The sequence below is a fragment of the Artibeus jamaicensis genome, unplaced genomic scaffold (assembly GCF_021234435.1).
Source record: "Artibeus jamaicensis isolate MK-2021 breed Jamaican fruit bat unplaced genomic scaffold, CSHL_Jam_final scaffold_854, whole genome shotgun sequence".
Lineage (NCBI taxonomy): Eukaryota > Metazoa > Chordata > Mammalia > Chiroptera > Phyllostomidae > Artibeus > Artibeus jamaicensis.
Genome location: NW_026522058.1, coordinates 696023 through 706548, shown reverse-complemented (window position 1 = coordinate 706548; position 10526 = coordinate 696023). Strand labels below are relative to the sequence as shown.

The following is a 10526-nucleotide window of genomic DNA, read 5'->3' as shown; positions in this document are numbered from 1 at the left end:
AAAGATACTATCAATATCAAGGGCAATACCATTCTACTGAATAGGGGCCGATGACTATGAAGTCATGTTTTATGAAATGTCTGTGCCATCCAAGCCCCTCCCCTGGTTTACGTCACTTGGAGAAGAGACCGAGAGCTGGGCCTGGAGAAGGTAGGAACGGGGCAGGGTGCAGGCACACTGAGACAAAGAACAAAAACGGTGCTCGGGTTCCTCTACAGTTTATTGTTACAGCAGAAGTAGTGGGAGACAGGAGAGCAGCCTCCACCCATAACACACCCTGGTCAGAGCCCCAAGTAGCCCTTTCCACCCCTATGCCAAGCCCCAAGCAGCCCTGCCCCAGCTTGGCCCCCTCCCCCTCCCACTCTAGACACACACTGTCTAAACAGCTACCAAAGTTAGTGCAGCCAATGGCCCCAGGCCCCTTCCTATTGCCCCAGCTCCAATGCTTCCCTCAAACTTGTTCATTGCCTACCACCTCCCAGTCCAGCTTCCATTCACACACTAGATATTTCTATCACATCCTGAGGACCACTAACCTACCAGCAAGCCTCCCTGACACATTCACTTAGGCCCATATCCTTCAGAAATTTGAAGGGCTAATGAGAAGCCATATCCACTTTGGTGAATGGAGACCCAGCACCAAGTCCCTTACCCTTGCAATGGGTTAAGTAGGGAGAATCTGGGGTAGGCACCATGGACAACTACAATGACCCTTATCCCTCATCTATGGACACCCAGATTAGGGAGAGGGGATTTATGCCCTCTCTACCTTAACACCAGAATAAGGGAGGGGATCATTTAGGGCTCTGGGTCCCTAAGAGATATTAGGACAGCTCTCCCAGGAGCTGAGGGGAATCACAAGTTAGAGGTCAAGGTTAGGGTAGCAATCAAAGATCAAGGTCATCTTTCCACATGATCTGCCCATCTTCCCTTGCTCACTCTGGCCCAGTGCCCTATCCACCTCCCAGGTTAGTGCTGGGGGAGGTGAGGGCTGGGTCCCACACCAGGGCAACATGGGCCATTCAACAGGAGACCTCCATGGTGTGCCCCGGGGTCCCTGAAGGGAGTGTCCCAGACTCGCTGCTCTGGGATAGGGTTCGAGAGCGGGACCGGCTGCCATCAATTGATGCTGCACTGGTCAAGGAGGCTGTGCGAGACCGAGACAGGCGAGTCATGCAGGATGACGCCACTGTGGAGACAGAAGGATAAACAGGCAGTCAGAGAGAAGGTGGGGAGAAGAGGCTGGCAACTCGAGTGGGGTGCAAGAGTTACAATGGGGCTGGGGATGGTCCATGAGCTCTATTTGGCAGATGGTGGTAAGTCCAGGAATTAGTCTAAAATTGTTCCTCCCCTTACTGGCCATCCCTTATCCTTGCAGCAATCCCTTGTCCTCATGCTAGCCTCTGACCCCCATACTCACTGTAGCCCATGCCCTGCAGGAAGTACTTGAAGGCCTCTGTCAGCTTGCCTGGCTGGGGAAGTAAGATGAGAGGGAGACAATGAGGTGGGGTTACGAGGAGCCCAATCCTGTGGCAGGATGGGGATGGAATGTATGGCAAAAGGTGTATAGTTCAGTGACGCTAATATCCCATCCCCAGATGGCAGGGGGGACTCACCTGAGTCAGCTGGGGCTGACCGCCAGAGTCGGCCATCTGTTCAAAAGAGAGCCCCCCAGAAAAATGATACACACATGAGTAAAGTGAGCCCACCAGGAGGAAGAAAAGGGTAATTCCTCTGTTTCCCCACCCAGGCCCTTAGGGCTTTTAATTGTTTGTTTGTTTGTTTGTTTGTTTTATTTTGTCTAACCCACTTGCTCCCAGGTAGAACCCTGGAGGCCTAGAAGCTGAATCTAGGATTCAGGATCTTTGGCTCTGGACAGGGGGCCAAGAATCAGGCACGGCAAAGAGCAGGGTTACTGACCTTGAGGAAAGATGTCTGGGTGGGGTCCAGTTTTGAATTACATTCCACCTGGAGCAAACGGAAGGCTGAATGAGTGACATCACACTCCCTGTAGCCCCTCTTACCCAAGGGACCCAAGAACCCAGTCCCCAGTTCCTTTCTTATCAGCCCCCACCCATTTCCTTTTTAGAAGGAATCTGTACCATACTTGCTCTGTATGTCCCAAACAGAGCTTGCCTCCTGGCAAGAGAACCCTCTAACCAACACCCTGGGACTCCAACCCTTTCTCAACCAGCCCCCAATTCCCTACTGACCACTGCGTCTTCATGGGGTGCTTGATCTCCTACCACCAGCATCACAGGGCACCTAGAGGCACAGTGTCAGGGAGGAGGTGGTAAGCCCCTGGCACTCCCTCACCCACCTCTTCCCAGAAAGCAGCTGGAAAATGTTGGACTCTGAACCCACCAACCCCACCAAGAGGATTTAAATGTGGAAGACCTAGAGGGCAGTAATTTGCTAAATGGGATGGGATGGAAGGTAACAAGAAAATTCCCTGGCAAAAGACTCTCCTCCTAAAGGATATAAGCACCGAGGGAAGATCCAGGGAAAGAGACAAAGCTCTATCTCTTAGAGTCTTACTTGAGGGTGACATCACCTCCACGCTCAAAGTTTAGGTCTCGGCGGCTAGAGAGGGGTTAAAAAAGAAGTAGGAGTTTTAGACAGGAATACCATCCATGCAGATATAAGGTATCTCTCTCCTATAAGGAAGCTGTCTCTCTCCCAAAAACTATAGTCAAATATTAGTAATTAAAAGTGGGAACCAGCCCTGGCTGGCATAGCTCAGTGGACTGAGCACGGGCCTGCAAACCACATGATCACGGTTTGATTCCCAGTCAGGGCACATGCCTGGGTTGCAGGCCAGTTCCTGGCAGGGGACTCATGAGAGGCAACCGCACACTGATGTTTCTCTCCTCCCCTTCCTCTCTAAAGATAAATAAATAAAATCTTTTTAAAAAAAGGGAAGTGGGAACCAGAGGGAGGGCAAGCACAATCTCTACATCTACTGTGCCCCAGTAAATGAGGAGGAAAGGCACAAGGACAGATCATCATCTTACTTCCAGGAATCCAGCATTTCAAGAGAAATCAACAGGAGAAAGGGGGACAGACAGCTCTTCACAATCCGCCCACTGGGTCCATGTTGCAGCTGTCCCAGTGGCACACAGTGTACACTCTGGACTTCCCTCTCCTCTCTGCCTTCCCCATCCCCAATCACTGCTTCTAAATTACTTTCATATGTGTGCAGGGGCACACGCACACACACACACACACATACACACACACACACACACCGCCACTCACTTGTTGTAGCTGTTCCAGTACAGTTCAATGTTGTCCAGGTTGGGTGCATGTGTAATGATGTTTCTATACTTTTGTATCAATTCAGAATTTCCAGACAGCTCTTCCTGAAGGAAAGAAAAGGGAGAAAGGTTAGGGCTAGGAAGAGAAGCCAACAGTTACTAGATGCGGAATGGCAAGCTTTCTTCCCTTTCCCGATCCTGTTTCAGCTAAGGAAGTCACCCCAAGCACTCAAGTCCCCCTGGTCCTCTCTTTCTCCTTCATCTTCCAAACCACTTACCTGGCTGAAGAGATGTCCAAGTATCATCTCCGAAAGGGAAGAGGTGAGGCCTGTTAGCTATGAGGAAAGAGCAGGTGAGAAAGCTCAGAACATTGTGGGATGAAGAGACCTAGGCAAGTGACACAGCTTCTTTCCTGTTCTATGTCCCCCTCCTTGAAGGTCACAAGCCAATCAGTTATACTGGTAGAGCCTCACTGGACCCATGCTAGGGTGGGGTGCCCACTCTAGATCTCAGTTCATAGACCCCTCCAAACCTTGTGCGCTGCCCAGTCCATCCAACCCTTGGCATTGGGATCAATGTTGATGAGGACAAGACCCTCAACTGTGTCCTGGTGGTTAAGCTGAAGGGCAGCAGAAAGAAGGGAAATCAGAGGCAGTGCATGGCCTTATCTCTTCCCCATAAGTTCTAGTCACTCTTAGGCTCCAATGGGACCTCCCTCCCCCACCCTCAGACCCCTGTCCTCCTGCCAAATACACACTAGCAAACAATACCCTCTTAATCAGCCTGCCATGGGCCTCAGACCTGCCTTTCCCTCACCAGTGGGGGCAGTTTAATTCTTACAGCATATCTTGACAAGATGTAGGCTCCAGCTCCAACACCAATTCCAATTATTGTGGAGAAACTGTGAAAAAAAGATGTATGTCTACTTGGTATCCAAAACTTTGGCTCACCAAACTCCTTACCCTCCTTCCTAAGGCCATGGGCACAAAAGACAGAAGGGACCTGCCAAGGAGCTAAAAACTGACACTGGTAGTCAGTGTAGGTCCCTGAAGTCTTTCCCCAGCTCCTTCTTGAAGAGCTAGTATCTTGAAAAGAAACACCCGCCCACCAACCAGCCAGACACTATTTTCTTAGGCAGCTCTTTCTCCATTCTCAATTTTCAGAAGCTCGTTCAACTTGTTCTCCTTTAATTCCTACTTCCTCTACAGGAACTGAGAAGAAGGAAATTTGAAGCAAGATGTTAAAAAAAAAAAAAACTGCTTTACTGAACAACAGTAAGAGTGGGGTTAAAGAGAGACAAAGATGTGGACCAGAGCTGTTGGGGGCCTTGGTGTCCATGAAGAGCCAAGCCAAGGACATAGCCCAGGAGTGCACACCAAGGAGGCCTTGCCTGCCTTTGTCCTCCTCCGACTCTTCCTTGTACACAGAGCTCCCAGTTCCCAGGTGTGTATACAGAGGAGGGGGAGTAGGAGCAACAGAGACAGGTCTATCTGGTTCCTCAGAGTTATGTCACCCCCTCCTCTTCCCATCTAGCTTTCTGATCCCTCCTCAGCCCGAGGCAGCGCCTCACACAGCCCCTTCCTTTTTTTCTTTCCTCCATCCATTAGGGCTACTCAGCTGACTCGGGTTAGTTTTCCAAACCCACCCCTTCCCCTCAACAATCAGGTTGGGAACAGGAAGGAGAAAGGATGTATCTAGACCAGAAACCAAAACTGATCCAGGAACCATGGTGGACATAGGAGTTCTAATGGCCCTCGCACTCGAAAGAGAAATCTGGTTTGGAGGGATCTCCAGGCTTCTCACTTTAAGTACTGCAGGATGCAAGGGATCATGTCCGCAAGCTGGTCCAGAGATGGGTACTGATATCTGGGGAAGAGAGGAGTGTTAAGGAAAGTACCAGCCTGCCCCAATGGCCCCCACAGCCCCCGCCTCAGGGTGTCCTACTCATCCTTTCCTAGAATCACCACTGTCCTCCCTTTCCTCCTCCCCTGGTCCAATCTCCCTGACACTTGCTGTACGCCTCACGATCTGATGATGAGGGAGGGAGCTAATTCTCACCCCAGAGGGAACACAGGAGCCCCCTCTTCCATCCCGGGGGCATCCACATGAACTCGCACGAAGTTCTGAATGATTTCCTGCATATCCCCGAATCGAAACAGCGGCTGGAAGCAAGATTTATCTAAAGAGAATTCCCATCACCCAAACAATAAAATCAGACAGGGAAGAGTGTCCCCCAAAGGAAAACCCACCCTCTTTCATGCCATAGTCAGGAGAGAACTTCCTGACACACCACATGACTCCCTTCCTGCCCATGAGGACCCTTCCCCTTTATACTTTGGTTTTACATGCCACAGGGGTCCCCACCCTCCACCCCGACTCTTCCCAGAAAGAAGTGAAAGGAGAAGTGAAGGTCCTTACAGTTGAGTCCCACATCATGGTAAGTGAGTATCGCTGGGCGTTTGGGTTTGGGGGTGCCATAGACAGTAAAAGTGACAGAGCCATAAGGTGTCTCCACAGAGTGAGTCTGCAGGAAAACAGGTCATCATCAGGTAGAAGTTAGGCTGAGAGGAAAAGAGGCAGGAGAACTTCCACAAAGGCCACGAGTTAAATGGGGGAGGAGCAGATAGAGGAGAAGGGAACAAGTATTACAAATACAATCAGAAAAAGTTTAATTTAGGTAAATTTGACAGTGGAGATGATTTTGAGGGTGGAAAAGAATAATGAAAGATTGGAGAGCACCAAGGAAACCTGAGAGGGGAGAAGAAGGGAAGGAAAAGGCAGAGATGGGGGTAGGCAAAGACTGGAATAGAAGGGAAAGGAGCAGACAGCACAGCCGGGGAGAAGGTCCTCTCTTACCCTGGGTGGGGGTGGGGGGTGGAGAAGAGCCCCTTCTCACCTCCCACCCCCTGACTTCCCCAAGCTGTTACCTGTCCCCGGTCCAGGAGGATTCGGGCAGCTAACTCAGCCTCCTGGAGAGAGACACACAGACAGACCCACACGGAAACACACAGCCACAGAGAGTGGAAAGACAGATGGAGGGTCAGACACAGATAAAGAGAGGTAGGTTAAGAGATGAAAGACGGAGAGAGATGACAAAAAGAAACATGGAAAGGATTAAGATTAGTACAGTGACATGACAAAGGCCTGGACTCCCAACCGGGGTATATGGGGAGAAATAGAGGAAGTAGGAGTGTGGATCAGAATGAGACTATGAATTGGGAAAGGCAGGACAAGAGGGGGATGCTTGGATGTCTAGAATTTGGGGCTGGAGTCAAAGGGTCTAATAACCTTGGCCACCTCAGGTGTCTGCCCTGGCAACAGCGGCTTCTCCTCCGTGATCTGCACCTCCTGCAGCTCCGCCATGGTGGCCTGGCAGGGTGAGGAAACACCACGACTGGGGAGGTTGCCTCCACACCCCCACATCTCCTCGAACACCTTCTTCCTCTCTCAGGACAGGGTGGTGCAGGGTGCAGGGGGCCCCTGGAGCTTAAAATGACTAGGACACAGACAGCCTTTCCTGCTCCAGCTCCATGTCCACGCCAGTGGGGGAAAGGTTGTATATAAGGAACCAGGACAGCACTTCACTGGCCATCCCCATTGGCCCCCTCAACACCCACACCTCCACACCCAACTCCCCTATCCTGGATGGAAATACCAGGGTGAGGCAGCCTTGCAGCTCAGGTTTCCCAGGCTATATTTAGGGACCACCCACACTCCCAGTTAGGTAGTGGGTGAAACTAGTGGCTTAGTGACTGGGTACTCCAAAGACACTAAGGGACAGGTAGAAAGAGTTCACAACTGACTGTGACCTTCAACTAAAGAACCAATGTCAGCAGCTAAAAAGGAAAGGGGCTAAAAATTACCTGAGTAACATGGCCAAGAGGGGGAGGGGGGAAACAAGAAAAGGGGACCAAAGGACATCTGTATCCAATTGACCCAATGTCTCCCTTGCTCCCAAGGTTCTCCCTCCCTCCCTACTGTATATAAATTAGCATACATTCAATATTAGTGAGGCTTGTGTGGAGCAAAGCACCCCTGCAGACCTGCACAATAAAGGGCCTGCAGCCTGGGGGTGGGGTCGGTTACTGGGCTCCTATTGGCTGGATGCAGTGGGGTTAAGGGTCAGGGTTCTCAGTGCCCTTGGCTCTGGGGTCTGAGAAAACAAGACAATGAGGTGAATGACATGGGAGAGAGGCAGACCCTGGTCTTTTAGGGACATATAACCTCAGCCAAGACCTAGATTACCAACCCTCCCCAACCTGAACCCCTGAGTCCAGTGAACACGTCTTCTCTAGGTTTCAACCAGAATCAATACAGGCTGGACGGGCCAGCGGGGCAAACAGAGAGCAGGTATCAGTCCGGGCTAGGGGGAGGAGACCGGGAAGTGCTGATGTGGAGGAAAGAGTGCTGCAAGGCTCAGAACCTCCGTATTCTAGTCCCGACTCTGCCGCTACTGGTATGACCTTGGCCCAATCAGTACTACTCAATTTTCTATTTGCTATTCAATTTTCTATTTCTATCCACCATAGAAGTGGGGACTAGGGGATCCCCAAGATTTTTGACAGCTCTCGAGTGATATGAGGGTAGCAGAGTGTGACTGTTTCCTTCCGCCATTAAAAATAATAATAAAAAACCTTAAAAAGCCTCGTGCCTTCGCTTCTCTCCTCCATCCAGCCTCGGTGTGGGTCCCATGAGTGGAAAAAGGCGAGGAGGGTGGTCCCACAATTTCCTCCCAGCCTCCCCCGACGGACAACCCAAAAGGGCCGAGCGCCAGCTGGAAGGATGAATAAGAGGGATGGGACTGACCGGGCCCAGCACCCGGGACCTGTCCCTCCGAGTCGCTATGCTGCCCGAACTCGTGGGAAACGATACCCTCTGGAGGCGGGCACAGAACGCCCTGGATCCTGGACACAACCTCACGCACGTCCCAAACACGCCCTGCCGCTCCCAGCCCTCCACCTTTGTGCACAGCAGCCCAGCGCCCGCCCTCTCGAGGACCCCTGCCCAGTGCAATCGGTGGGTCCCCGGGAGAGCGCGAGCCTCCCGCCAGCCCCGCAGGCCCCAGCCTGGCCCTCCGGCCCCTCGCCTACCCCTCCCCCTACCTGCTGCCGCCGCAGCCGCTTCCACCTTCACTTGCCTTTGACTCTGCAGCCCGCTTGGGCTCAAGCTCCCCACAGACCCGCCCCCGGCCCGCCCCAGCCCGCCCACAGCCGACAACACCCCGCAGATCCGCCTCAGACCCCCAGTAAACACGCCCCCCCTTACCCCGCCCCAAGCTGTTTGCTGCTGGGGAAGGGCAGGCAGTTCAGGGGGCCAAAGGGGAAGTCTAAGCGAAGCGGACTGTGGTGCTTCCGCGCTCCGTCCGCGCTCCCTACAGTAGCCCCCGCGGGTGAGGGTGGCCGTGGGGTGCGCGGGGATCCCTTATCCTGCAGGGGATCCCCACGCCCGCCCTCAACACCGCCCTCACCCGTGACCTGGATTTGCCTAGCGCACTGTGGCTGTCTTTCACCCTTCACCTCCGAGGTGGGGGCGGGGAGGGGAGATGAACCCAGGGTGCTGACACCCCACGATTTCGACTCCGCCCACCCCAAAAAAGAGCCCGCTTCAGGAGGGAGGAGGTGGGCGGGACCACCGCTGACTAGGCGGGGGTCTCGCCCGTGGGGAGGGGCAGGTGTGCCAGCACCGACTGAGGGAGGGGGCGTCGAGGGCGCTGAGGTTCCAACTCCGGGGCGCCCAGGGTCCTGGTACCTCCTCTCTCTGCTGCGTCCGATCCCTGCAGCCCGGCTGCTCTCCGAGAAGTTGGAAAACAAGACTGGGAGGGGGGTGGGGAATGCGGGGGGCCACTATAAATAGAGAGAGATCGCAGGAGGGCGGGGGAAGAGGATGGCCCAACGGGGACTCCCAGGTCAAGGCCCTAAGGGGGAGCGGAGGAGGGGCCAGGGACCCCCAGGGGCTCTGACTCTTGGGTAAACAAGCGCGGAGGCGGAGTTAACTCTGCGCGGGTGGAGTGGGGGCTTGGGGAGGACACAGTGTCCCGGGCTGGGACCCAAAAGACCCTGTGGTTTTGGTGCTAACCCCTCCTAGTCCGGCGCAGAGAAGAAGGGTGAGACCAGCTCGGTCTGGCTGAATCGCAATGCCCAGGCGACGGTTTCTCAGGGACCGACCGCTGCTTCTCTCTCTGCGCTTGGGTGGGTTTGCTGTTCTAGACTTCTCACTCGCCCAGGCCTCCCCACACTTAGATACACGCTCCCTGGCCTCCTACGAGGAAAGCCACCCGTCATGAGATAGTTATATGGCTAAGGAAATTCAAAGTAGTTTTAGAAAAAAGGAAACCTGATTGAATTTCTTCCCACCTGCCCCCCTGTTAGCTCCGCTCCTCCCAGGGTCCCCACCCCATCCTTTCCTTCAGCCTGGTTCCTGAGTTGCCATTTCGGGGGCTGGGCATCAGGCCAGGTGGGAACAATAACCAATGGAACTGAAGCTGCCAACTGCAACACCAGCATAGACTGCTGCCCCAAGACCCCCAAATTGCCCTACCCCCTCTTGCCTGGGAACTACCCCCAACAACCCCCCTCACCACCCACAACACCCCTCCCACCCAAGGACCATCAATGCCCCTTTCATCCCAACTTGGCAGGGTTTATTGGAAAAAAAGAGGGGCCAAGAGGGCGGAGGTGACCCAGAGGAGGAGAACTCGTCAGAATAAAACCCAGCTTTCAACAACCCAAAATCGAAAGAATCCCCCTACACTCACTAGTTGAAGCACCCAAGTTTTCCTCTATTCCCTTCCTCCACTCACTTCAGAACTATGTCCCCAGAAACTGGCACACAAGCTGGGCACTCTGGCTCCCCGCCTAGTGCCCTGACCCCTCTGGATGCCAGTTTAACACTCTCCTGGACTAGGAAAACCTGCTGGAATTAGGATCATACACAAAGATGCATAGGACAGGACAGATCTCACCAGCCCTCCTATGGCTGGGGGAGAAAGAGAGTCTGAGGGAGAATTTCTGCTTGCTGTGTTCTTTTATGTGTCTAAAGTAGTCTTACTTGGAGTGGGGGAGGGAAAGACCTGGAGATTCCAGCATCTAAATTCGTCTCTGGGTCAGGATGACTCAGGGGGAACTTGATAAGGGGCCTAGCAGGGGTGCAGAGGGTGGGGCAGGAGGGTGGGAAATTTCCACTGGGAGCCCGGTTACTTCCTAGGCCTAGGGGTCTCAGCCTGCTGCAGACAAAAATGACTCTGCTTCTGCCCTAATAGTGGGTTCCTCT

General features: G+C 53.4%; 1 protein-coding gene across 5 annotated transcripts; it reads right to left on the bottom strand.

Annotated features, from left to right (window-relative positions):
- Positions 1–202: 202 nt before the first annotated feature.
- NDRG2 (NDRG family member 2) lies at positions 203–9093 on the bottom strand. 5 transcript variants are annotated; one of them, XM_037129395.2, is made up of 17 exons: positions 8360–8425; positions 7892–8031; positions 6546–6626; positions 6185–6226; positions 5676–5781; positions 5316–5436; positions 5061–5123; positions 4098–4158; positions 3790–3876; positions 3536–3592; positions 3259–3362; positions 2539–2583; positions 2214–2265; positions 1921–1968; positions 1617–1652; positions 1421–1472; positions 203–1189 (listed from the first exon to the last, which is right to left on the bottom strand). In XM_037129395.2, exons 2-17 carry the CDS (start codon positions 7925–7927, stop codon positions 1023–1025), a joined length of 1158 nt encoding a protein of 385 aa, XP_036985290.1. In that variant the 5' UTR covers positions 7928–8031; positions 8360–8425; the 3' UTR covers positions 203–1022. The 5 variants fall into 5 exon arrangements, with proteins under 5 accessions (XP_036985290.1, XP_036985292.1, XP_036985291.1 ...); XM_037129397.2 differs by lacking the exons at positions 7892–8031; positions 8360–8425 and adding an exon at positions 9006–9093; XM_037129396.2 differs by lacking the exon at positions 7892–8031 and having other exon boundaries at positions 8360–8442.
- Between the last annotated feature and the right edge of the window lie 1433 nt (positions 9094–10526).